We start from the raw sequence: 27,301 nt of genomic DNA on the forward strand, positions 1-27,301 counted from the left end.
TATGTAAACTGAGTGGTAGTAACATTAATGCGACTAAAGGTACATTGTCTTTTGTTTTAAATTAAGAGACATTTTATTTTTGTGTTGAGAAGTTAATGAATTTATATTAATGAAAAATGAATTGACATACACAATTAAAATTTCACAAAACTGACATTGTTTTTTCGCTAAAGCAATAACAAGGTACATTAATAGGTACAACAGCTGGGTTAAATGGCTTTGTTGACTTGTTGACATTGTTTCAGTATTACAATACAAACACACCATTGTGTACTAAGCGTTGGTGGGGAGAGGTCACATTAGATTGCACACAAACACAGTAGGGCAAATGCGTAGATCCCTTTCTGGGAATGTATGCAAAAGCCGGGAGTTGAATTTGGGCTGATGTACAGTGTTTCTGAGAAATGAGGAGGTTACAGATGTTTGAGGTTCCTAATTATTGGCTTAAAGAAAGGAAATAATAGCAGAGATTAAGGCAACCATTAAAACTCTTCCGACAATTATTTTGTGAACTGTGCACATGTCAGGTTTAAATAGCAGGATACAACTTCAAAGCTGAGTTGGCGTTTACATACAAGTAACCTCAGAGTGTTTAAATGATTTGTACAGAACAAATGCAGCAAACAACAATATGAGAGAAAATTAAATTACTGACAGAAATGTGTGTGTTTGTGTGTTGAATGGGAATTAATGGGAATAAATAAGTACAACAGAAATGAACTAGAAGTATTGTTAGGACCTCTTGGATTAAAGTGCAATAAGGCTAATTGTTTAAATAAATCAATCTGTTGTTCGTATCCATTCATTTTGTGTTGTGTAAATATAAATATAACAAGAACTGTTACCAAATACACTAAAACAAATAAGACACGATCAGATATTACCTTTCAGATGTAGGAAAATAAATATCTGTTTAAAATTTCGTAAGCTGTGATTTTCAAGATTGAACCGAGAGACATTCAACAGTTATGGAGCTTCAGGTAATGTTCATGTCAAACATCAGAATATGGAAAAAGTGTGATCTCAGTGACTGTGATTGTGGCATGGTTGTTGGTGCCAGATGGGCTGGTTTGAGTATTTCAGAAACTGCTGATCTCCTGGGATTTTCACACACAACATTCTTTAAAGTTTACACAGAATTGTGCAATAACTAAAAGACATCCAGCAGCTCTGTAGGCAGCTTGTTAATGTGAGAGGTCAGAGGAGCATCAGCAAACTGGTTTGAGCTGACAGGAAGGTGATAGTAACTCCAATGACCACTCTTTACAACTGTGGTGAGCAGAAAAGCATCTCAGAATGCACAGCTCGTCAAACCTTGAGGTGGATGGGCTATAACAGCAGAAGAACATATCAGGTTCCACCCCTATCAGCCAAGAACAAGAATCTGAGGCTGCTGTGGCACAGACTCACCCAAACTGGACAGCTGAAGACTGGAAAAACATCGCATGGTCTTTTTCCATTCTTCACCTGTACTCTGCTAATGGCATTACTGTTTGTGCTATGCTGGTACAGGTGCATACTTTTTCCCTAAGAACACTGTGTTACGTTTATAAGTTACACGTCCAAAAAGTGACAAGGTTAACAACGATCCTTCATATTTTTGTTAGTAATATCCTACCGTACTTTGCATTTATTCTTAAAAATATAGTACATATACAAGTCAGTGTAGTTAGCATGTAATAAATGAAAGTCCATGTAATATTGCTAATGAATAGTAACATACTGTCAGCTAGGATTTAAAACAAAAACAAAAAAATCCATGATGTCTCAAAAACAAAAATTTGGCTCATTAGAGAGAAATACATCACTATTCAGTATGAGCACGCACTTGAAAAAGATCTGACGTAGAGCTCTGGTGGCGTGTTAGTCGTGTTTCCCAGAAATACATTAACAAACTCATTTAATTGCACCATGTTCTTTCCTTTTATCATTTATTTAACCGCATCCTTACTCAACAGAACAACAATCGTCTTTACACAATCTAGCGATCACAAAGTTCATTTCGCTTTCAAACATGACATTTAAAAATGAAAACAGGTCTTATAATTCAGATTTGCACATTCACCAATCTAGCCTGAAGGGCTTATGTGTTTACGTTTAATGTAAAAAGAAAAGAATTTTAAAAAAATATTGTGGCTACATTAACTGCATGAACAATTAAAATATACAAGACGAAAGACATAAAAAAAAAGAGAGCAGACACAAGAAAATGCTGAGTGGAACCAGTGAAAAAAGGCAATCCCCCTCCCCTTGAACGTCTCAAAGCTAAAGAAAATCCACAGCAGTCCACAAGTGAAGACATTTTGCTCTCTTGTTCTTCCCCCCAGCATAGAAAGTGTCCATCATTAGGAGACAATCTTAGGGGAAGATGCTTTCTCAGCTAGTCCTTCATTAATCCTGTTCATGGAGATCTACTGCACCTTCTTACAGAACCCAAGAAGCTCCAACCCAAATCCAACACAGCTGATCTAGCACATCATGAACACTGATTATCCAGATGAAGCAGTGTTACATCAGTATTGAAAATGAGCTCTACAGTGTGATTTTCAGGAGCAGGGTTAGTGAGCACCGCTCTACACCGTGGCCTCGATCTCTGGCGGCTCGTCGCCCTCTAGCAGGCTGTAGGAGGCATGACTCTGGAAGGGCCTCTGCAGCGGGTGACACAGCAGCTTAGCCATGCAGTTATGCAGCTCGATGGCCGGGCCACACAGTGACACTTCAAAACGGTAGCACATCCCCTTAGAGTCCAAATTCGAAAATGATTCATACGTGTCCTGCAAAGAAGAGAGATGGGCGGAAAATTGTAAGGGAAAAGACTCTCACAGGATGCTTCACGAAGATAATCGGACAAACATAAACAAGCAACTCAAAGGTTTCGCTTTCTTTATCAGACGCAACAAAAATAGTCAAATAGTCTATGTTAAGATATAAATACTGTAAAAGTAAAATTATATCAGTGTTGTATAAAAGTTTTGCATCTCCCATTCTGAATGTTATATATAAAAAGGAAAAATACTTCCAGGGCGTGGCAAATAATTCATAACAGATGGCATGGTGTGATGCAGCCTGACACGAAGTGAAAGTTTGATTGTATTTCAATAACAGCACATCTGGAAGTGTTTCAGTCCTCTTATAATACATCAGTGTTTATTTATTAAAGAATGACATATCATGGTTTTTGACCTTTGAATGTGGGAAACATTTAATGTTGTGGACCGTCTGCAGGACAAGTTAGTTACTGTTATCACTTACGATATGTTATAGTAGCTTTAAAAAAGTCTAGCAACTGCTCTTTTTTCCTCTCTTGAAGTTAATACAATAAAAAAATGCAGCTTGTCGTGTTACAGAGAAACTGCAAAGCCCTTCATCTTGAAGACTTTCCTGTGGTGGAAAACCTTATGTTACAAGTTTAACTTTTAATTTTAACTTTTAACTTTTAATAACAAAATGCTCAAAAAAACCCTTCATATCACCAGTTACACATGTTTTTAACCCATTTATCAGTAGGTTTAAATATTTTAGTTATGTGGAGTGTGTGCCATACAAGTCCCTGTAGCCGGCGCTACTGTCCAAGCTGTGCTGTCATAGGAACTTAGCGGCACTGTGGCATAAATCTTCTATAATAACCTAAATTCTCACTGTTTGCCTGTGTAACCCTCAGTCGTAATATTCAGCAGCCCTGCAACTTCCACCCATTCTGTAGGCACTGTTTACTTCTAATCATGTCTACAGACAAAGTGTGTCATAGCAGAACATTTTTTCTTTTTTCTCCCCTGTTAATTTTGTCTTGGATGTGTTGGATTGTTGTCTTGTCACAGGATACACTCGTGTTTCATTTGGAACGTGACATTATGGAATTCAGTGTTTGTAGGTAAAACTGTACAATAAACATCACATTTTCATCTTTTCCATTAAAAAAATTACAGGGGATGCCCACTGTATTATAACACTCCCTATTTTTAAGCTAAGCCTTTATGACAGAGGGACAGTGAACATAAAATTACCCTCCAGCTGTTTTCATCCATTTGCTCATCAGCGCCATTATGAAGGTAAATCACATCAAAGAAGAAATATGGAGAGCGTAGCATTTTCTGTAAGACAATATTTCAAGATTTAATTTGAGAAGCAAATTGAGCAAAAAATATAACATGTCAGTTCTGGAGGCTTTAAAAATGACAAGTCTGGCACAAGACATGTTCACTTACACTGACAGCATCTGATGGGTTAAACTGCAGCTGGCCTGCGTGCCGACTGTAAATGAGGAGAGTACGAACCACGAAGGGTGGTGGGATCGTCTGAACATTGTCCATCAGTGGAAGCTCAATCTTCTGGAGACTATAAAAAAGTAGAGGTTTTATAGCATGTAATCATAGTGTTAAACTAATATTAGTGTACGTATACTTTCCCAGACACAGGAATTAATGGATGCAAATCTGTCATTACTTAACAGTAACATAATGTAACAGTAGTAGATTTATAATGTTCTAAATGATTACACTTTTGAGCCACAAGTCAAAATGCATATAACAGAACTTTGCCAGCGAATTTGTTGCACTATTTGTTGAACTAGGGGTCAGTCATTGTTGTTTCACTGGTGCATTCTCTATTCTTTCCACACTTTTCATATGTAGCATTCTTGGATTACCCAGCAACCAACTGCCTCCTCAAAAATAAATAATGGTCATTCAGTTCAATTAGACCCTTACTGTGTGTACATACAGCTTCTATGGCATAAAATGTGTACAGGAAAGTACAGTTGAGGCCAAAAGTTTATATACTGTCCTGGTGGAAGATCCAGCTGCAAATAAGTTTTAACTTTCTGGCTGATGTCTTGAGGTTTTTCTTCAGTATTTCATGATGCCATCCAGTCCCTTTTCCAGCAAAATTCCCTCACAACATGATGCTGCCACCCCCATGCTTCACAGTAGGGATTAAAAGCCTCAGCCTTTTCCCACCATACACACTGCAGATCATTATGGCCAAACAATTAAATTTTTATTTCATCTGACCAGAGAACACACGTCCAAAGTCTGGTGATTGCTTTTTTTTTTTTATATACTGGTCTTGGAGTAGGGGCTTTTTCCTTGTCTGTTAGCCTTTCAAGCCATAGTGATGTAGGACTCTCTTAATGGTGGATGTACATACTTTAGTATCTGATGCCCTCAACTCCTTTACCAGTTTCTTTGTTGTGATCTTGAAGTTCAGTTGAACCTTTTGGACCAAAGTTTGTTCATCCCTGGGAGTTAATCTGTGCTTCTTCCCTGCAGTGTCTGTGTGATCCCAAGATTTTTATATTTATGCATATAATTGTTTGTACAGATGCTCATGGTACCTTCAGTTGCTTGGAAATTGCTCCTAAGGAGGAAACAGACTTGAGGAGGTCCATAGTTCTTTTTTCCCCTAAGACCTTGGCTGAGTTGCTTGGATTTTGCAATGGTATCAAAGACAATATCAAGACAAAAAGGAACTGGCTCTAAAGCTAGGCCCTTAAATACCCTTAAATACAGCCACAGGTAGGCTTCTATTAACTCCTAAATATGACAATTGGTCAGTCACAAGCTTTTAAAAATCATTACATCAATTTCTGTAATCTTCCAGACTGTGTAAAGAGACAGCCAACTTGGTGTATTTAAACTTTTGACCCACTGGAATTCTAATATAGTAAATTAAAGCTGAAATAAATCTGTCTCTACTCAGTTGTTCAAATTTAACTCTGATGTGAACAAAGCAGATGCCCTGATTGACTTACCAAAAGAAATCTATGGTAACATGAAATATGTGGAGTTGTGAAAAACTGAGATTAAATATCTTTAGCCTAGGTGTATGTAAACTTTTGGCCTCAACTGTATCACAAAATTGCAACAACACACTTACATTATGTTGAGAAGATCCTCCAGGTCTAGATTAAAATGTTAAGAAATAATCTTTTTTACAGTAATCATGTAATGCCATCTTGTAATGTACTGAACTGTGGCAGTTCATCCAATAAGTCATTAATATAGACATGAAAAGGATACTGAAAGATTCGCAGACATTTGTTTCGAGATCATACAAACAGCTACACAGCTCCCGTGGGTCAGAGGTGAAGCCTGATAACTAGGGACAAGAAAGAGATCAGGAACAATGATTTTTATTTCCCTGATTAGGATTTACAACAACTGCCACTTTGTGGTACTGGGTCAACACAAACTTTTAAATAACACCATAAGCAGCCATTCTAATATGCAAACATGTACATTTCTACCACAGCACTGTTGAATTCTGGGTGCTGATTGGTCAGAAGGTGTTGATGAATTTCCTTGGACAGTTTCCCGTTTAATCCAGTTTAATCTATAGACCGTACCTGATAGTTAACTGACCACTACGTGTTTCAAACACAAGTCTTTAATAACCTTTAAAGATGATACAGTTAACTGTTTTTAAATCTCACTCCAGAAATCCCACTGTGTCACAGTGTTTGTACACAAATGTGTGGATAGCCAATCAGATTCAAGATTCTGAAGCTTGTGGCCAGCTGATTATAGTGTTTTATAAATTATAGTAGGTTACTATTGGTTACGCGTTTACTACTCACCCACAAGGCATCATCATTGACCACCACCAAGGCGAACTCATGCCTCTTGTCTATTTTGTGCTTTGTTCTCACAAACATTTCGATCATCTTCTGGGAGATATTGAGGGCGTTCGTCTTGGATCTGAAGATGAGAACTCATTTCAAACATAAAGATTTCTTTAAGATTGTAAATGTGGTTGAATTTAAAGTTGAGTGAAGAATATTACCCATTGAAGGACTCCAGCTTCTGCAGGGACATCTCCTCTGACAAATCCAAACAGATGATCTATTTTGGAGATATAATACACACCATCACCACAATGACTTAAGAATTAAGTGAAATTTACATATTCATTTATCTAAATTTCTAGACTCACCACTTTTTCAGGGCAGTTGACTCTTGGTGCTCGCAGCTGGAGTTCTGAAGTTGGAGGAATCTGTGATGCCAGTGAGGGCTGGCTTGGTTTGGGCCTTTCTTTGGCAGCCGCCATTGAAGCAGGCACTGAATTGGACATGACGCTTGCTGTGGTAGTGGCTGCAGCAGCGACAGGGGCAGAAATAGTAGTCGTGATGGTGGATGTGGAACCAGGAGGACTGTCAGTGCTGGCCGCTTCTCCTTCTCCCTCCACTCGACTTCCCACAGTAGGTTGTGAGGGTGGAGGACTGTTCAGACCACCGTTACTGCTGCGTCTGTCCTCCGCTCCCTCCGGATTGGAGCGCGTCCTCAGTCGTAGTTCTGCCATTCGCTCCTCTCCATCTGCTGGGCCTGGATCTGCACTTTCCATCGCACCCACTCACTAGTCAGCCTGTACCAAGAATCAGCAAATGGTGATAATTTCACATTTAAAATATCATCACAACAATTTTCAATGCATTCAGAAAAATGTTTGATTCAAAGGCTAACCTTATCTTAAAAGCCTAGATTATACTGAAAGTCTGTTATGTCTTTTTTTTACTGCTTACTGCACATTACACCTAAACACTGTGTGACTGCCGCTGCCATTAAGCAGTTCCTGACTGCACAGCTGGTAATATTATGACACCCGTCTGTACTCTTCTTAAACCTGAAATGGTATAAATGCTTGTTTTCCTGTCTTTCCTTTTTTAGGCTATCTGTTCTGGATGATTAAATTGTTTAGCATGATTTTTAAAAAAAAAAGGTAAATTGTGAGTAGAGGAAAAAAAAAAAAAAAATCAAACAGCCTGAGCAGCAGTTTGAAACGATGCAGCTGGCTGGATTTATATTTCTTCGTGCTGCTTGCTGTTGTATGATAGCTGAGACCTAACTGGTGGGTGGAAATTGGCCAAAACTAAATTAAGGAGAAGAACTGGGAAAATAACACAAATTTTGGTTTACTGTTCTAGCAAATAAAGATTTTGCCAGAAAACTTTTACAAAACAGTACCATACAGTACCATAATTAATGAACAACAGTCTATAGCAGGAGTGTCCAATCTTATCCACAAAGGGCCAGCATGGCTGCAGGAGCCACACCTGATTCCAGCTGTTTAATCAGTTGATCTTGGATTTCAGTAGACTCAGGTGTGGCTTCTGCTGGGTTGGAATGAAAACCTGCACCCACACAAGCCCTTTCCGGATAAGTCTGGACACCACTGGTCTATGGGCATTTGTTATGAAAGGTGAAATTTATGTTGATGCTTTTCTGAAATAAAGTAAGCAATAAGCCACTTGAGGGAGTGCTTTACACTGATTTGATCATGGATAATGGGCTTTTGGTTTGGGCACTCTGCCCCCCAAGAGGCCTTTTTCCCCCGTGATTCGTGGTAGCAACTTTTAATTCCATGCCTCCAACCAGGAAAATCCAAAGAAAAATGCCCCCTCAACTTGAAATTCCAACTCCTTAGCTTGGGGTAGTCTTCTCAACTGAACCCTTTTTTTTTTTTTTTTTTTTTTTTTTACAATGCATAACAAAACATTAAACATCTACAGGGGTAAATATAATAAACAAGAAGAATCAAGCGGGGATTTGAATTCTTTAAAGAATTCAAATAAAGGTCAACATCTTTCTTGAAAATAAAAAAGAAGGTATTTTCTTGGAAATTTGAACTTATAAATAAGTTAAATAAAATTTTGCAAGGAGTAGTAATAAAATAATTATACATTTTACATGGGAAGAGTCTAAATTCAAGCAATTACCAAAATAAAAACCAACCCAAATTTCTGGTTAATACAGAAGCTTGGGGATAATTTCCTTTTTACAAAATTTGAAAAGTCCATCCAAAACACTTCACAATAAACACTATACAATAAACACTATACAATAAACACTTTACAACAAACACCTGTCCCTCAAGAGGTTCTCACTGCAGCCTGTAGCGCGATGACGTGCTGGATGCTGTAACACGCATGCGCCGACAACATGTCGGTAATTCATTCATCTACGCTTAGGGTTAGAGTTAGGGTTAGAACATCCAGTACGTCATGGATCTGATCCAATACGTCATCGGGCTACAGGCTGCAGTGAGGACACACTCACTCTGAGTGCCTAAGAACATCCTTATCCGTGATAAAAGCACTGTAAGTCACTAAATAATCATTGTACCACAACCCACAAACAACATCCTTATTGTTGTCTGATATTCAGAATTTTCCTTTTTTTTTGTTTTTTTTACATGACAAGCACTCTTCATGTAGTAACATTAAACATGTCTAATCCATTACTTTAAAATCAGGTTTATTCTCTCACTAACTGCCATGACAGGGACGCAAAGCTGCAGAGAAGTGTCTATTAAACCAAAGAGTAAAGTCACAACAATCTACAACATCCAGCTGACAAACAACCCGAGACTCTCCCTACAAAAGCAACGATTCGGGCTGCACTCCAAATCCCCTGCACTCCCTTCCTCCGCTCACTACTTAGGGCTAGAAAGAGTTCCTTTCTGCGTCACATGTAGTGCACTACATGTACAATACAGAGCCGTGTGACATGCAACCTTTGTCTACCAGCTAGCCTGCAAGTGTAGCATTCAGGTGACAAGCTTTTTAGCCGGGAGCAACAGTGTGAGAGAATGCTAGCTGGTGTGCAATAAGAACAGCTTATTTACAGAAACGTAATCTGAAGGAAATAGTTTATATAGCTTACCAAAATCTGTCAAAAGGTAGCAACAGATACGTGAAATAAATTTCCTCAACACTTCCTCATGCAGTTTTACTTCGTTGACAGATTCAGAGGGAAAGATGGCCGTTCAGAGCGCCACCGCCTCCTAGTGGTCACACTCTCGCATTACATCAAATCAACAACTTTCTTTTCTTTTTTCTTTTTTCTTTTCTTTTCATGGATCTCATCAAGTTCAAGAAGAAGTACAAACAAGTTTACATATCATTATGCTAGGGAGTGTGCATTTCATACAAAAATATTAAATAAATTACTGCTCATCTATTGGTTCATCTATCTGTTAAAAGAAATAAAGCATGACACCTTACATAAGAATTTATATTTATGGACATGATATTTAGCTGTTATTACTATGAGTTATTACTATAATAAGTCATATATGCTTGTTTGTACATATCTTTATGAAATTTTGGGAGACCAAATAACACATAATAACAATTTCTATAATAAACTAAAAATTTTCAATGATAAAAGCTTTACAAAAAAATTATGTTGCTGCTTTTCTAAAAAATTATAAAATATATTTTTATTTTAAATTATTTTATTTTAGAAATAATTTTTATCTGGGTATATACTATGAAATAGTTTGAATGTTACTTTTTTCCGTGAATCATCATCAACAAATCAGTTGCATAATCTCTAGGAGCTATTTGGATATTATAATGAGCCAAAAATTGTTCATAAGTAAAAAGATATCAACCCTATGGATGGCACTACACCACTGTTTCTTTATCGATACCAACACTGATACTGAAACCTTAAGTATGAGCTGATATCAATATCAGGGCGATATTTTTTTCTTTATAAACTACTAAGCTTTAAAATGATTTTTTTAACTGAAGTACTTAAAAACTAGGAAAAAATACATATACATAATATCTGATCCACCTTTTCTTTTCCTTTCTTTTTTTTTTCCTGGTATTAGCCTAATAATGATCCTGGGTTTCAGATTGGTACCATCTCTAATTCTTCCTTATTAAATAATTGATCTATTAATATAATATTACTACAAAACCAGCATTCCAGAAATATAGACTTATGACCATTCCATATTGTTCCATATGAAATACCTATGAGGTGAATAAGTTTGCTTTTATTTTACTGTTCATGACGAGAAGGCCTGACAATGACATGATGACAATTTTACAGGGATTATTTTTTTGATCAACATTATAAATAAAGATAATAATAAAAAATGAACACCAATAAAATATGGCAAGGGAAGACATTACAAATGATTTCAGGGTTCCTAAAACTAAACCAGTTAATCTTAAAGGTGTTATTCAGTGTAGAGAAATCCAAAGAGTCCATTATTTTCATAAGAATTCATACATTCACTGTTTTAATAATGTAGTCAGGCTTTTTCTCATTTTTCTCAGTCTCTTTGCTTTACCTTTTACTTTACTGACAAGACGTAGAGCCAAAGCTTGATATGTAAATTGAAAGATTCCTTTCAAAAGCCATTTCTCAAGTAAGGTGCTGGATGGTAGCTTTTATGTGAGCAGCAACTGTCCCTTTTAAACATTAAACATACCACAGATTCACTAAGCTAAATCTGAAAATGTTTGTGGATGTGGATGTATGAAGGAAGAGGAAACTTACTTTGCTAGCATGCAGGAATAACTCAAATACCTTTTGTATATCTTTTCTCAGCAGCCTAAAGATGGTGCCATAATACTTTATCTCACAGTACAGTACTGTACTACACTGCAAAACGTTTTAATAAGAGACTGTTCTATAACACACTCCTTTGTTGGGTTTTCAACACTACCTTTCAACAGAGGCAAACAAGTCTAAACGAAAACAGGAAAAGATCACACAAGAGCATGGGTGGGGGCTGTAATCATGGCTTCCATTAGTTACCAGATGTCTTTATCACAATGTAGAGGAGAAATTGAACCTCTTTGAATAGAGTCAGAGCAGCAGCTAGCTAGCAAAGAGGTGGGATGGGAAAAAAAAAACCTCTTCCTGATCCGACAGCGCTGCATGCCACGAGACGGGCACTGTGTGGATCTACTCAAGCCTATAATCACACCCTGAGCAGCAGGACGGCAGCTCCTGTCCAGAAGCCTACAGCTCCACTGTGTGCTTTGTGTGTTCTTAAGCAAGGGGACGGAGGAAAAAGCGTAGCAAGAGAACCAAAATGACAGAGGTGAGTCCCTTTCTTTTGCATGTTGACTTATGGATGAGTAATGTGTCTCCTTTTATTGCCTGGTTGCAAGTTTTCAGTAGAATAAGGCCTGTGTGTAGGGAAACCATTTTATGGATATAGATGACATTCATATAATGAATATTAATATCAGGATGTTTGCTGTTATATGAATAAACTGCATGACTAGTGCATTTATGTTTAACTTTACAACCAATGCAACTACGTTTTTCAGAATTGAATTTTAAACCTCATATGTCTAACACATGTTACATTACATTAATAAGGACAATAAGAAGCGAGAATTAAATATTTTTTCAAGAATTTGGGACCAACACTACAGAAGCAGGAAGTATGCGTACAGGATGTGTGTTTCCTCTGTTTCCTTTGCTCAAAACAAAAGGCTGTACACTAACAGTAACATTTTCATCCGTGGATGTTTTTCATCCATAGCAATATACAGTATGTGTGCAAAAGTTTGCACACCCATGAACGCAACAAAAACATTTAATGTGTTAGGTTTCACAGATGCTCCTTCATTATGACAGGTAACCTAGAAGGTCAAATAACACCTTTCTTGAGGTGTAAATTATAGCAGTTTTAAACTTTGCATCTCCTTTACAAATATTTTTCATCTTATATGCTCACTCTTTAGTCCTCTCATCTCCTTCAAATCATCGGAAAAGCTCAGGTGTAATATTAAACCCCCATATGTCTTCAACTCAGGTTTGGAGCTGTAGAGGGTCACGGCAAAACACTGGTGTCCTTTTTTAAGTATACTCTTTAAATAATTTTACCTTTTGTGCTGGATTGTTGTCTTATTGTCTTTTTGCAGGTTGCACCCTCATATCATTTTAAACTTTGTAGAGAAACTGTAAAACAGATGTAACTTTTTTCACCTAGAAATCATAGGGGATGCAAACTATTGCACTCAACTATACCGCCATATATCATATGAGCCAAGTCTTAGGAAATTTCAAATCCTGAAGTTCTGTATACAAGGTGCAACGTCCTGTGTATGAGTAGTTCATTTTAATTTAAAGGAATTGATGCATTTATTTAACTTAAACGTATGCGAATTATGTCTTGTAGAGGACGGACAGCCTGGCGTGTGCTGACTCAGAGCTGGCACAGTGCGAGGCTGAGGTGGGCACTTTGCTCCAAATCATATCTGAGCTTAATGTGAAGATGGATGCCCTGAAAATTCCACGGTAAACACACAGTCACACCTGTGTTTATGAGAAAATAGCTTTATATTGGGTGCACACCTGAAACTTATCAGGATTTTTTTTTGCCTATCAGGGATCGAAAGGACTATGAGACACAGGACCAAGGCTGCAAGCCAGTTTCAGACCTGAGCTCCAGTCCCCTGGGACCACAGAGCAGCCCAGTGGCTCATGCTGGAACAGCATCTACGGAGTCAGTCACTAAGCAATACTCAGGGGAACATGAAGGCATGTTTTATTTACACAACATCCCAGTATCAGTCACACTAAACGGGGTGCTACTTAAGACATTTTGTGTGTTGGGTCCAGATGGACAGTTTTCATTTTTTTCTATTAAACAGTGCAGATATTTCTACATTCTGTGAATAGAGTGAATACAGATTTCTACGCCACGGCACTGGTGAATTCTCAGTCAGATATAAGGAGTTGGTCATTCTGACAGTAGTTCCAGCTGTAATTCAAATCACAGGTTTAAAAAAACATTTGTAATTGCTGTTATAGCAAAATTTTCTGTAGGAGATGTTTACTTAGCATTTTTGGAAGGAGTCTCCAGTGTTATTCCTTTGTAACAGTCAGACATAAAGCTGTTCCTTTATTGATATGGGAAAGTCTTCAGGAAGATGGACTTTGCGCTTCCTTGTTAACATGACAGGCTGCATTTTTTTGCCTCACTAACTTCAAGAGACTGAAAAAAGAGAGACTGGTGAGATAATGACTGTTTACAGCTGCTACAACATAAGCAATAACAGGAACTAGTTTCATGGACGTTCTACAAAATTAAAACTATAAACAGATAAAAAGCACAATGTGTGGTTCTTTAATTAATAAAAAAAGGTTAGTGTTGATAAAAGGGGAATAAAACACTTTGGAATGTGCTGTGTTCTGCTTTTGCGTTGGGCCACGTCACCTGTTGTTGATTTTTTTCCTGGAACAGCACAGCAGCAATATCTAAGATTTCTTAGATTAGACACATGCAAAAGCCATAATCACACTTGTAGTTTTGTACATTGCTCTTGGCATACAAACCACACACAGAGAGCCCTGTGGTTTTTGTCACCGTTGTGTCTGGATTATCCTTAATCCCTCAATCCACTGTTGATCCCCGTGGTTTCTGTGAGAAAAGTAGAAAAAATCTAGATGAAATCTACCCATATTTTACAATTTATCTACAAAAGATATATAATAGGTACATAATAAGATGTTAAAAGTGAAATGTGGCAAAACAAGAGAAAAATAGTTTGGAAATAGCTTTTGACACCAATGGCAAAACAGCAGTTGAGGTTGGAGGCAGATTAATCATTAGAGAATGTTTAGAAAGGGAAATGCAAACTGATATCATTTAGAATTTTTGCTATTAATATTTTAAAATACACTATTTGGTCATTTTTGTAACTGTTTTTAATAACGAAGAGACATCTGTGAAACCAACACACTAAAAAGGTTTATAAATTAAATTAATCTCCTTCATTTTGTCCTAAGGCTTTGCAAACTTGCACTGAACTGTATGTATATAAATATGTATGAGATGACAAAAAAATAAACTTTACTCAAGATCCATATTTCATAATCTTCATATTGCACTTATTATGTTTGGCCACAGGGTGCAGTGGAGAGCTATGGACAAAGCTCCAGCAGGTTTTGTCCACTCTGGAGTCATCTGCTGGCCGAGGGAGAAAGTTGGTCGCCCCTCACATTCATGATGATGAAAAGACCCAGGAAAAGCATATTACTGCAGCGCATGATACCTGGGTTCAGGCCACTCAAGTAAGATTCTACCATTCCACATTCTCAGGAAATACACCAAGCCCCAGTTTACGAAATGCTTCACCCCAACAATGCTAACATCATTAACAACATGTTACTAATGACAAATGACATACCATTTGGTCCCCAAATGCTTTTTGTGCTTATTTGCAAGATAGCATTTTTAAGGAAACTCTAACTGACATTTAACTGCTGTCTCAGGTATTAGAAGAAATGGAGAGGGAGCTTGGAATCTCTTACCTATCTGCATTACCCACTAAAGAGCGTCAAAAGTATCAAAAAGAGGTTCTGTCGCTGGGTAAACTCAACCGGGAGCTGAGCAGCAGCCTGCAGAAACGTCAAGAAGATCAGAAGAAGATGGAAAGAGCCATTCTGGAGATGGAGGAGGAGAAGAAAAGACTTCGAGAGAAGGTTACACACCATGCTATAATCAATCAAACCTTACAAAGTACTTTAGTTTGGCCAAAAATGAATTAACTTTTTTCCCCTCATAGCCCAAATGTTGTGAAATAGCCAGGACTTGTCTTGTGTGCAACATTTGCTTGATTAGTTTTGCACTGGAGCTAGAGACAACTTTGTTAGCTACACTGGCCTTGTAGCTCTAGAATTCAGACTCAAAACATGTCTTGTTCAGCAATTTGACAAATGTCTAATGGCCTCTAAAATGCACCTTTTGGCAATAGTTGGACGAGCTGAAAAACAAATGGCTGATTACAGCTAGTTGTTCTCCTCCCAGAAGTCCATCCTTGTCCTTTAGTAGGACCCCAAGCCCCTGTTGGGCATCTCCTACGATCCCTGCGTCTCCTCTTTTCTCGCGTAGAATGCCCATCTCACCCCCTGGCTCACCATCCAGACCATCAAGATCCAGTTCTGGCAGCTCAGTTCTGGAAACCGAGACAGAGCGTCTCCAGAGGTGAGGCATGTATTTAGCATTGTCCAACACAAACCATTCCATTTTTGGTGTTGCAGTAATATGTAGAATTTATACGTAAAATAGGACTCGCTGCTGGTTGGCCCTGTTGTATACAAATCCGGCATCTTCTGCACTTACATATGGTTTGGTGTGTAGGTCTTTGGAAAGACTGAAGGCAAGAAATGAGCGTCTGACAGCAGCTCTAGAGAGACGGAAGAGCGAGTCAGAGCAGGTCAGCATGGCTCTGAGCCGCCACGAGGCTGACTGCTCAGCGCTGCAAATGGCTCTCACATACTGGTGAGCTGTTGTTATCTACTCCAACACTGTGTATGTTATAGCAAGCACTGGTTTTAGAAATGATGTGAAATGAAGTTCTCACTAAAAAATTTTGGCACAACTTTAGCAGAGTTTATTATTGTTTATCAGTGTTTGTACGAGAGAATAACTAACAGATTTTTGACTGACAGTGAAGAATGTGAAGAGGCATACAGTGATCTTTTTTCCCTGTATGAAGCCAGGAAACAACAGAATGCTGCGGTAGCAGGTACCTTACACACACAACATTCATTATGTGTCGTGTGTGTCTCACTCTCTCTCTCTCTCTCTCTCTCTCTCACACACACACACACACACATTTTTGTCAGTGTGTCTGTTAGTCTCTCTCTCTCTCTCTTTCTCTTTCTCTTTCTATTTGAAACAAGGAATGTGAAAATGATTGACTTCAAAATACTACAAAAGCAAGTAGATCTAAATAAAAGTACAGTCATTTGTATTTTAATAATACAGGAATAGATTTTGTAAGAGTGACAGGAGATGTGAATGTGTGAATGTTAACTTGCTGTTATATTTTTATCCTGTGTACTGTGAAGAGGTACAAGATCATAGCAGTTTGTCTGCTAGCAAGCAACCATCTCTCTAGCTAAATCAATGTATGTGAAACCTTTCATCTTAAAAAGGCATCTTAAACATCCAGTCAGGCATTTGGAAGTTGCTGTTCTGTTCACAATCTGTTCACAAACAGAAAGTGCTTCCTTTAATAAAGTTTTGTTGGTAGCAGGGATTTTTTTTGGCATAGACGTCTGTACTATTTTACATGATGTCACACAAACACAAAAATGCAGAACGAAAAAGCTTTTTTTTATAATAATAATAATAATAATAATAATAATAATAATAATAATAATCCTCAGGGTATTTCTTACACTGCCCCTAAAAAATATGGAATAGTGTTCCATAGAACATTAGGAATTCTAGCTCAGTAACGCAATAAAAAAAATCCTGATTAAATACATACTGTACTTGTTTAATTTATCTTATTCTTAGTTTTTAGGACTTCTTAAATATTCTTTTCATGATTCATGGTAATTATAATAGTTTTATAATCAGCTCATTATTATTATTATTATTATTATTATTATTATTATTATTAGTAGTAGTAGTAGTAGTAGTAATAAACCATATGGATTTGTATTTATTTGTAAAAATCCTTATTTATTTATTTATTTATTTAGTTAGTTAGTTAGTTACATTAACTAATACTGTCCATTCCAGCCACTGACTGACTCAGACACATTTTCTCTCTCTCTTACTCTCTCTCTCTCTCACACACACACACACACACACACACACACACACACACACACACACACACACATACACACACACATACCATATACACACACATACACACACACACACACACAGTGTATCTGGTAATCCTCTCTGGCTCGCTCTCACTTTCTTTGTAATTCCTCTTTCTAATCTTTCTCCAATTTCTCATTACAGAGCCGTCTACTCCAGAACAAACTGGCAATTTGAATACTGCTAATGAGGAGTCATCCTGTACAACAGTGACCGCCCAGAACAGGTCACAAAGAGCATCTCAGCCCTCATTCTTAATTACTAATTTGCAAAAAAAAAAAAAAAAAATTGAGTCAGGAAAAAATGTTTCACCTCTAAACTAAAGCACTTGTGTATGCTTTATTTGAGACTAGACTGGAATATTGATTTCTTTGCTATGAGATGTCTTCAGTCTGTAATGAAATGACTGTGCTGTTTGCATAGTATACAACAAAATCATTTTTTTTTTGTTCTTAGTTTGTCTACAGAGGAGTTTGAAGATAAGACTGGAGTCATTCTGCAGAAGATCTCCCGTTTGAAGCAGGACAGGGCAGCAGTGTGTATTCCACAGGAGACCAGGACAGGAGAAGGGAAGCTTAGCCCTGATACAGGCACGCTGGCTGGAGCGAGGAGGCTAAGCTTTCTGTCCTCAAACAACCCCAAAGAAGAGAAAACAGCACTGCTGTATGAGCTAGTCAACGTCAGGGTGAGCTATCATCATAAAATGTACTATACATGAAATTTGGCTCAGATCCCAAGATAAGATCCCAATTATAACTGGAATTTACTTTTCAGATGACTGAAGAATACTGGAATGTTCCTATTCTCACACTTTCTCTAAAGACAATTGCATTTTTTCTAGACAAACCCATCCAAATTACTCGCATACTTTTAACTGATTTTTTCTTGTATAGTTGTTCATTTAGCACATAATGTACAACCAATTTAATAGGAACATCGGTACCCCTGCTCATACAATTACCCAATCATGTGGCAGGAGTTCAATGCATAAAGTCATGCAGATATAGGTCAAGCGTTTCACTTAATGTTAATGTAAAATGTGATCTTGTCTTTTAATTAGGCCGCTCATGCTAGCTGGCAAGTGAGTGTTGTCTATGTAAACTGTGTGTGCTCTATTCTGAGCCCGTTACCAATGTGTAACTGTACACACAGGCAGACAGGTCAAGCTAGCTGGTTTATTGTAGCTAGCTAACTAGCTAAAACACAAGCTCTTGTTGATGGAAAAGGGTTTCTCTGTTGTGATCTCTCAGCTCAAGCTCAAGCAGAGTTTGCTTTCTGCTGGGCTTTGTGGCTGTGGCTTAGCTCTAAGGCTGTTGGTATTGAGCTAGCAGGGTAAGATTAGTTAGCTAGTTAAAAAGGCAGTATGGAGAAGAAAACACACATGCCTTTCTCAGTGTGTGTGTGTGTGTGTGTGTGTGCGTGTATATATATATATATATATATATATATATATATATATATATATATATATTTTTTTTTTACCTGATATGTGTCCTCTGTGTATTTTGTCATGTGATCTGATTTGTGTTCTTCAGCCTTTTAGCTAGTTAACGTTGGCTGATTACTAATTGCTATTACAGGACTTTTTTTCATTTTCAACAATAACAACCAAAAAATCGGCAATAAACACCTGAACTTAACACCCATATATTATATTTTGTGTTATGTTATAGTCAAAGAGTTGTTTTTCTGGGCAATTTGGTAGGAGGAGATGTCTGAGCTGCGGGGACTCATCAGGCTGAAGGAGAAGGAGCGGCGCTCTCTGGAGTTTTCTCTGGTGGCCCATAGGTGTCAGGACTCAGCTGGGGCTGCCATGGCACAGAGCCTGCGAGCGGAGCTGGAGGACAGGAGAGCAGAACAACAGGTGCTTTGTTTTCTTCCACGTGGGCTAATTAGCATAAGGGCATGATCTGATACTGTTCAAAACCTGTTCAGACCCATGCTTCCTACACACTTTTAACTGTCTACCTTTCAGTCTGTATTGTTGTGATATACGCAGTATCAGTTCACATATCCTGGTGTAAATGTCATGTTAACCAGACTGATGACATCATAGGTGTGAGTCATGTAGGGTGTTTAAATGCCAGGTTCTTTCCCACCATACAGAAGAACTAAAGGAGCCCCTTATGAAGGTTATAAAGTTTGTGGCTGATATCATTCCAAGCAAACACAGATATAATTCAAAGCCATGAATGCTGCAGTTCATCCGTGTTGTCAAATGCTTTTGGGCAGCTTTACACCTTGAGGGAGCTCTCTTTTGATGATTACAATGTTTGCATGAGGACTGATGTGTTATAAGACCTGAGTGGTCTGGAAATCTTGCATTTCCACAGCTGTGGTACAGAATTCACAGATATTTTAAGATTCATATTCCTACTGACAGGACTGGACTGTGATGTGGTCTTCTGCTGTTGTAGCCCATCCACTTCTAAGATGCTTTTCTGCTCAACATGGTTGTAAAGAGTGGTTAATTGAATTTCCATTGATTTATTGTCAGCTCAACCCAGTCTGGTCATTCTCCTCTGACCTCTCTCATGAGCAAGGTGGCCAGTAAGTGTATGTTGGAGCTGTAGGGATAGTCAGCTTGAGATGCCAAAGTTGTGCTGACTTTGCTGATGTGTGAATCTTCCAAAATTGCCTGCTTTATGTTTCAGAATCTAAAATTTTTGGGGGAAATTATGTTAAAATACTTTCCCAAGATTTCTATTCTAAATTTACCCATGAATAAGGTTTTGAAGTTGCAATTGTTGCAGGCTGATGTAAGAAAGATTGCAACACTCAATACAGAAGTGGAAAAGTGATCAGTGATCAGAAAGTGGTTCAGTTTGTGAAACTGAATTTAATCTTTCCATTCAAAATCTTCATCTAAAATGAAAAACTCATTCTTTTTTTCATGACGATGTCAGGCATGAAGAATGTATTGGATATGCTGGGCCTCCTTCAACATAATATTATGTCCTGGATATACTGGTTCTAGGCAACATTTTGGAGAGAAGATTGTTGTTATCCATATTCACTGAAAACTAATGAAGGCATTTAAAATTATGATTACATTATGCTGCATCAGCTGATGTATTGTTCACTGCAAATTAAAAACAAGATTTGCTTCTGTTTCTTTCAGAGGATAGATGAGTATCGGGCCAAGCTGGAGAGTGGAGCGGGAATTCCTGGGCCACGGAATCATATCCTCATGAGAGAACTTCAGGCGATACTACAAAGGTGCAAAGTATTTAAAATGTCACGCTCAACCAAGCTTTGACTTGAACAAAAAAAAAGACAATTAAACAATGCAATCAGTGTTACACCAATTTTATTGAAATGCAACATGCACTAATATAACTGTTGATTTAATAATACTTTTATCATGAAGACTGATTAACTAAAGTTTCGTTCCTGTTTTCTTCTGCAGGGAGCAGACACTGAAGAGGAGAGTGATATCTTTGCGAGAGGTGTTGGACACAGCGATGATGGACAGCACCACACAGAGGAGAGTTAACAAGGAGGAAGTGGCCCGCCTCCTGTCCTGTCACAAGTACAGCACCGTTATTTATTTCGGGAACTGTTATTTTTTTTCTGGTGAACTCTAATGGTCTGGGTGATGCTGAGGAATCAGGGCTACTTTTAGATTTAGGCTTAGGATTAGAGGACAGAGCATTATGGGTAATGCTTAATGCTACACAGAAAAGGATGTAATCTGATTAAAGTTTCAGATTTAGAAAAGATATATGTTATGCTACGATGGAAGATGTTAAGCTACAGAAGATATGAGAGATGTAAAGAGATAAAAATGACAAAAATAAGGAACTATATGCTGCAGATGGATTGCATACGGAAATGAAAGGTGATACTTGCTCTCAGATTATTTTAATTATATTGGTAATAGGTATAATAAGATAAACCCACAGGTTTGATATAATCTGTAACTTTTTAACCATTTGGTGATGAAAAAATAAATGAAGTTGGAATATTTAATGCTACCAGAATATGCAGCATATTTAATGATAATGCTACAGTCATAGTTCATGATAATGCTATGTATTAGCCTTAATAAACATTTATTCTAAACCCCATATGCAGAAGGCAGCTTTACACACTAAACTTTGATCATATACAGTGGTAATGCATTTTTAAGGCAGCTGCTGGTGCACAGACAATTTTCATGATATAATTACTGACTCATATTGGGAAAGCACTGTATTGCAGCTCCAAGTGATAGATGTTAAATAAATGTTATGAGTCATGAACAGAGAAGTTTAAAGCCTGGACTGCACAATCACTGAAGATTACAGCTCAGTTTCTGAAAGGATTCATTTTTGTTGTGTGGTGCTGGACTTTGGTTGATGTTGAAGGTATTTGAAGGAATTTTACTTGATACTCAGTTTAGAAGGTTCTGTATGCTGCATTCAGGGAAACAAATAAACCTGTTAAAATCTATGAAAGTGCAATTATGAACTAAAAATTGAATAAGATTATTAAAATAAAATATAAAACAGCCCTAAGGACTTCGGAGTCCATTGGCTATGTGTGTAACCATTTTGCAAATGGTTCGTTTTAAGACAAAAACATTTGTTGCCTTTGTAGTCTTTCATTATAGAGGCAGAAAAGATTTTTTATAAATTGACTTTTTTCAGTTTCTCATTTGTAGCTTACCAGAAAAATTACAGCCACCACCTGGCCTGTAAAACTATACATTTACAAGACTAGCTAAGCTAAGACCAGCTATTTATCACTGTCTAGTGTGGGAATGATGTATTTGTGTCAATTAGATGAGAACAAAGATGCATTTTGACATTACGTGAATAAAATAAGCTCCGTCCCAATGTAGACATGTAGACGTCATGGTCCTTGACAAATGTCTGATGCCCACCCCATAACATTTTTGTTAAATACACTAATTCATTCCTTTTTTTTTTACACAGAACATTACTTTTATTTACATTTAGAAAATAAGCCAGTTTCAGATTTATATTCTTTATGATATTCACCATAAATGCTCTTTAAAGCAGGTGAAAATTATAAATTAAAGTGTAGTGGATCATTATAGGCCATAAGCTTACATTAGCTTTGTAACTTCAGTACAAAATAAAAAATGCAAACTACATTTGGGATAAATGGAAACATTCTGATTTTCCATCAAACTCTTGCTTTAAAGCTTGTACCAATGAATAGGCCGATTATGAATGGTTGAATTAACCTGAGGCTTTCCTTTTTCGCAGTAAAGCCATGAGTGCATGCAGGAGCGCTCGCAAAAAGCACCACGAGCAGCTGTGGAGGATCGAGCGACAAATGACAGCCATGCAGGAACGTCACGAGTCTCAACTGGCTGAACTAAAAACAACGCTGGAGACGCTGGAGTGGAAGAAGGAGGAGACAGTGCTCTAAAACACATTTTATAAACTGGAATATAACCTCAGTAAAAATATTTTAGTATTCTATGTAACTTAAGTTCCAGAGGGCAGATTAGAGCAGAGGACACTTTTAGGTCACAATGAAAAGTTTCATTTAGGTGTTTGAATGAAAATACTTTGCTAATTTATTTGCAAAGCAATGACTTAAGTGTCCTTTAAACTTCTCTGTATAAACCACCCTAGGGCTAATGAGTTTCCTTTTTACAAGCCATTCTGTGATATTATTAGCGGCATATAAGCTTGCTCATTTAAGAGAGTCTTTGTGGGAATACTGGGATGAACAGATCGCGAGAAAATGGGAGCAGTGTTTACCAAAGGTCATGTATTTTTCTGCATGCAAAAAACCACGCTCCCTGCAAAGATCTGGCCCTTCGCTTCAGTCAAACAAAAGATGAAAGACAAAAGAGGCTGAACGTAGAGGATCTCAGCTTGGCCATTTGTCTCCTCCTTTTACTGAGTCCACCTTTTTTAAGACTGCACGCTCCCAACCCCCAGCCTCGAGGCAGTCGGCCGCAGCTGTGAATGCCAGTCAGAAGGTTGAGGCAAAGGTTGAGTGTCACACCCCCAGGGGTCAAAGGGCAGCCTGTACCGTTGTTGAAGCCTGTGAATGTAGGGGTTACGAGGCCATGCTTAACTGAGACTCTAGCCTGAGCTGGAGATAAAGAAGATCAGAGGGATGGATGACCGAGTCTGCTCCATGTGCTGCACTGATCATCCTAATGATAATGAATCCTGAGTGCAGCAATTATTCTCAATCTTATCTAATGATGTTTTATAGATGTAAGATTTAAGGCTGGGCATATGATGATATAATAATGATATCACTTTTCTGTAAGATTGTGATATCTTTTAGTACAATTTAAAAAAAACAATTACAAACTGATTGGAAGGATTTGAGTTGGTTCCTGCATTTTGGCTTAAATGTATTTTTGTAGACATTATGTAAAAGTATTATTAGACTCAGTTTTTCACAGTTTCTTTAAATGCTACAAACACTATAGTTTTTCTGGAGGTTTCCTAGCAAACCTGCTGTCTTTGAATGTCTTTGAGAATTCTGTTTTTTTTGATAATGATGTAACACCAAATGTCAATTATGCAAACTTCATATCAAATGTAATCTCACATACTGTGAACAGTATTTGATATAAAGAGCAACCATGCAAACTTGGTACAGTTTAGAGTTTTTAGTTTTTCTTAGATTGCATCATTGTTTCCAGTTTTTTTCTTTTTTCCCAAACTAATGTTTTGTACTACACACTACAGACTTTTTAGCTAAGGAATGAGCCTGCCATAAAATAGCAAACAAGTGAGTGAAATGAAAACCAGTGGTGGGAAAACAAGGTGCCATAAAGCTCCAGCATCTGTTGAATGTGAGGACGTTGGTGACGCTCTGATGCCTGGGAAAAATACTCAGTGTTGGAAAACAGTGACAAGGCCTGTCAATCACAGGCCTCAGAATGGATTAATATGACCCCCCTTCTTCTAAAGCATACTTTCTTTCTATCTCACTCACTCACACACACTCAAACACACAGAGGGCACTGACCCACAGGGTGAAGGTCAACTAATTTACTCCAAACATCCGCTTCTCATTTGAATACGTTGTCCCCATGAGTGGTATAAAGAGATCATGGGCTGGCCCTTCCTTTTTTTCTCACAGATGTCAATACAGCTTTCTCTGCTCCTTTCCTCTCATCTCTCTTCACCCTCCCTCTATTTTCTTCTGCACTCACCCTCTACATTCACCTCTGCGCTGTTCACAATCTCATCTAGGATGAAAATGCTGTTACTTAGATAAAAAGAGGTTTGACCTCAATCAAGCAACCAAACATGCATTGTCATCTTGTAAACACACACACACACACACACACAGGCAGTTAACCCTACTTGTTAATGCAACAGGCCAAAACACAGCATGAGAAACCGAATCCTCATTTGTGTCCCCAATTAGCCCAAGCTTCAATGCAGGTAACCTCACACAACCTTTGCTACGTCAGTGAGGCAGATTAGCAGGCTGAAGGCTTTAAAAGTAAAGGACGGTAGGGGTCAGGTTTCTGTATTGGAAACAGATTTCTAATCCATTTATCCAATGAGATATCTTCATTGAACCCATTAGAGGTCAATTCAAAAACTCAGTTGACCCATGAAAGGTCTCACAAAATGTCACAGCTTCGTTGCCACAGTCTGAGTGCTGCACATGATGACCTGCCACTGAATTTACTTTATTGCTTTTTGCAGAAAATGAAGGCTTGTAAGCATAAGCTGTACTTACACACTTATTGGGGGTAGCAGAAATGAGCCAAGCTGACTGAAACAACAACAAAAAAAATGGAATTATTGACTATGCTAGAACATTTGTATATTTGTATCATGTATCTGAGCAGCAGCATAGTGTGTGAAATATTCATATGTCTGCCTTGAAGTTGGTTATCACTTATCATATCAGCTAATTTCAATAACAATCACTCAAGTGTGACTTTCCCTCCAGTTCCCTAACAGTTTAACATGGAAGTTAAAGGTGATACAGACTGGCTTGCCCTCTCATGTTCTGGCATCTCCATAGCAGATGTTTGGCTTCACCCTGTTGCAAGTATGTTGTTTATTTTCTGCTCCTCGTCCATGCTTTTGAGGTCAGAGGCCTCCCAGACTCAAGAGAGTGGCTTTTCATGTGTTTCAAAGAGGGGGTGGATAATGCATGGGCGGTTGCGATGCAGGTTGCTCACGGCAAATTGCTCATAGCCCCCATGAAATGGTTAAAGTTTAAACACATTGAGTGCTTTCTTCCACACCTGAAGCAGGAGCGATGTTACTGGTATTGCGCTCTGTTAACTTTTACTGTGTGCAGCTTCCTCTCCAGGGTAAAATGTTGACTTGTGGAGAGGAGCAGCATATTTGATTTTAGATACCATTAAGTGCATCATATTAGAGACAATATGGTGTTATGTACAAATAGTACAAAATAATATTATAGCTGCAGTTTCATACAACATGCTGAGCATGCTGAAATGTTTTTGGTGTGTTGCACCAAAGGGATCAACTGAATACAGGTTGTGTGTGTGTGTGTGTGTGTGTGTGTCCTTTACCAGTAATGGTCTACTCACTGTGCAAGAATGCAAGAATGCGCAAAATCCAAACTTACCAGACTCCAGCAGAGCACAGCTGCATTCCTGCTCTGCAGTTCAAAGACCAGGAGCCCAAGAAGACACATACATACACACACACACACACACACACACACACACACACACACACACACACAGAAACCAAAAACAAAGAAAATGAAGAGGGTTGAAACCATAGAAGGCACAAAGCAAAGCACCATCCATTTAAATTATCTGAAAAAACATATTTTTACCCTAATTCTTTTAAATATTATTCATAGGTTGCATACACCTATTGAAAAATCTATATCTATATCTATCTACCTATCTATTTATCTAGGTTTTATCTATTTATTTATTTTGCTATAAATAAATAAATCAAAACTTGCATTTTTACCACTGCAATATGTATTTAATTTATTTTTAAGCTGGGAAAATGCCAAAAAAATTATATTAAATTAAACAAATAATGCTGAACTAGGATTAGAAGTGGGTTAATTAGAATTTCAGGGAAACAGATCAGAAATCCAGCACTCTGAGCTTTTCTCTCCCCCTCCTCCACACACGCTTAAGTCAAAGGGCTGTAATTCAGATTAACACTACTGAAGGTCCACTGATAACCTTCCTACACACAAAACACACCACACACAGGCAAGATCCTCCAGTTCTGCACCACACAATGAGGCTTAGCTGTTCAAAACCGAGAGCGAATTTAGCACTTGTATGATGTAATCGGTCATGCCTTTAAGTGTACCTGTGAATGCAGCAGTTAGAAGTGATTAGAAAGGAGATATTCTACATTATTAACTTAAGAGAAATGAAACAAAGAAATAGAAAACAGTAATAAAATGGAAATGGAAAGCATTGCACTTCACGGGGTTTCAGGTCTTATCTGTGTGATCAAAAAAGAAACACACAGAAGCTTTCAGAATGAGTGTGTGAGGGTAGAGTTCATAAAGTGGAATATGATGCATGTATGTTGTTTTTTTGTATTGTGACTGTCCAGGGTTTAACTAGCTGTTCGCTTGTGTGTGTGTGTGTGTTTACATGAGCGTGAGTAAAGGGTGCTTAAAGACTATCAGCCCTGTTGTGCTGCAGCAGTGCTTGGGTTATCTGCCTCTGAATGTGTGTGTGTGTGTGTGAGAGAGAGAGAGAGAGAGAGAGAGAGAAAGAGAGAGAGAGAGAGAGAGAGTGGAGTGCTCATATAGCAGTATATGATACAGATACAGTGTGCTTAATAGCCTTTAGCTCTGTTGTGCTTTGGCAGAGGCAAGGGTTAACTGCCTGTGTGTGTGTGTGTGTGTGTGTGTGTGTGTGTGAGAGAGAGAGAGAGAGAGAGAGAGAGGGAGAGGGGGAGGCAGGTTCGGGGGTCAGCAGCAGCAGCACATTCCTCTCTGGCTGTGCTCGAGC

At 38.0% G+C, this 27,301-nt stretch overlaps 2 protein-coding genes and 1 long non-coding RNA gene across 5 annotated transcripts; 1 reads left to right on the plus strand and 2 right to left on the minus strand.

The window, feature by feature from the left end:
• Positions 1-1,914: 1,914 nt before the first annotated feature.
• babam1 (BRISC and BRCA1 A complex member 1) lies at positions 1,915-9,799 on the minus strand. 2 transcript variants are annotated; one of them, XM_026918805.3, is made up of 9 exons: positions 9,657-9,799; positions 6,931-7,359; positions 6,781-6,839; positions 6,575-6,695; positions 6,018-6,096; positions 5,875-5,899; positions 4,206-4,335; positions 4,005-4,091; positions 1,915-2,774 (listed from the first exon to the last, which is right to left on the minus strand). In XM_026918805.3, the coding sequence occupies exons 2-9, from the start codon at positions 7,336-7,338 to the stop codon at positions 2,574-2,576; spliced, it is 1,110 nt and encodes a 369-aa protein (XP_026774606.1). In that variant the 5' UTR covers positions 7,339-7,359; positions 9,657-9,799; the 3' UTR covers positions 1,915-2,573. The 2 variants fall into 2 exon arrangements, with proteins under 2 accessions (XP_026774606.1, XP_034164634.1); XM_034308743.2 differs by lacking the exon at positions 9,657-9,799 and adding an exon at positions 8,857-8,954.
• ushbp1 (Usher syndrome 1C binding protein 1) lies at positions 8,987-24,070 on the plus strand. Of its 2 annotated transcripts, XM_034308741.2 has the most exons (15): positions 8,987-9,091; positions 11,670-11,841; positions 12,931-13,049; positions 13,141-13,292; positions 14,665-14,828; positions 15,030-15,239; positions 15,512-15,741; positions 15,898-16,038; positions 16,209-16,285; positions 17,527-17,608; positions 17,839-18,067; positions 19,088-19,246; positions 20,504-20,601; positions 20,792-20,914; positions 22,599-24,070. In XM_034308741.2, the coding sequence occupies exons 2-15, from the start codon at positions 11,833-11,835 to the stop codon at positions 22,762-22,764; spliced, it is 1,959 nt and encodes a 652-aa protein (XP_034164632.2). In that variant the 5' UTR covers positions 8,987-9,091; positions 11,670-11,832; the 3' UTR covers positions 22,765-24,070. The 2 variants fall into 2 exon arrangements, with proteins under 2 accessions (XP_034164632.2, XP_026774593.3); XM_026918792.3 differs by lacking the exon at positions 8,987-9,091 and having other exon boundaries at positions 11,511-11,841.
• On the minus strand, positions 20,772-27,296 carry LOC128319230 (uncharacterized). Its single transcript, XR_008302670.1, has 3 exons — positions 25,930-27,296; positions 25,063-25,098; positions 20,772-20,905 (listed from the first exon to the last, which is right to left on the minus strand). It is a non-coding gene; the product is annotated as an uncharacterized LOC128319230 (long non-coding RNA).
• Between the last annotated feature and the right edge of the window lie 5 nt (positions 27,297-27,301).

This window comes from Pangasianodon hypophthalmus, chromosome 11, assembly GCF_027358585.1.
Source record: "Pangasianodon hypophthalmus isolate fPanHyp1 chromosome 11, fPanHyp1.pri, whole genome shotgun sequence".
Taxonomy (NCBI): domain Eukaryota; kingdom Metazoa; phylum Chordata; class Actinopteri; order Siluriformes; family Pangasiidae; genus Pangasianodon; species Pangasianodon hypophthalmus.

Coding starts and splice junctions, on each gene's coding strand:
- ushbp1 (XM_034308741.2), top strand. Junction 15,742..15,897: donor GAGACAGAGCGTCTCCAGAG/GTGAGGCATGTA, acceptor TTTGGTGTGTAG/GTCTTTGGAAAGACTGAAGG. Junction 16,039..16,208: donor CAAATGGCTCTCACATACTG/GTGAGCTGTTGT, acceptor TTTGACTGACAG/TGAAGAATGTGAAGAGGCAT.
- babam1 (XM_026918805.3), bottom strand. CDS start 7,338: ATGGAAAGTGCAGATCCAGGCCCAGCAGATGGAGAGGAGCGAATGGCA. Junction 6,840..6,930: donor TCAACTGCCCTGAAAAAGTG/GTGAGTCTAGAA, acceptor TCTCCAAAATAG/ATCATCTGTTTGGATTTGTC. Junction 6,696..6,780: donor AAGCTGGAGTCCTTCAATGG/GTAATATTCTTC, acceptor TCTCATCTTCAG/ATCCAAGACGAACGCCCTCA.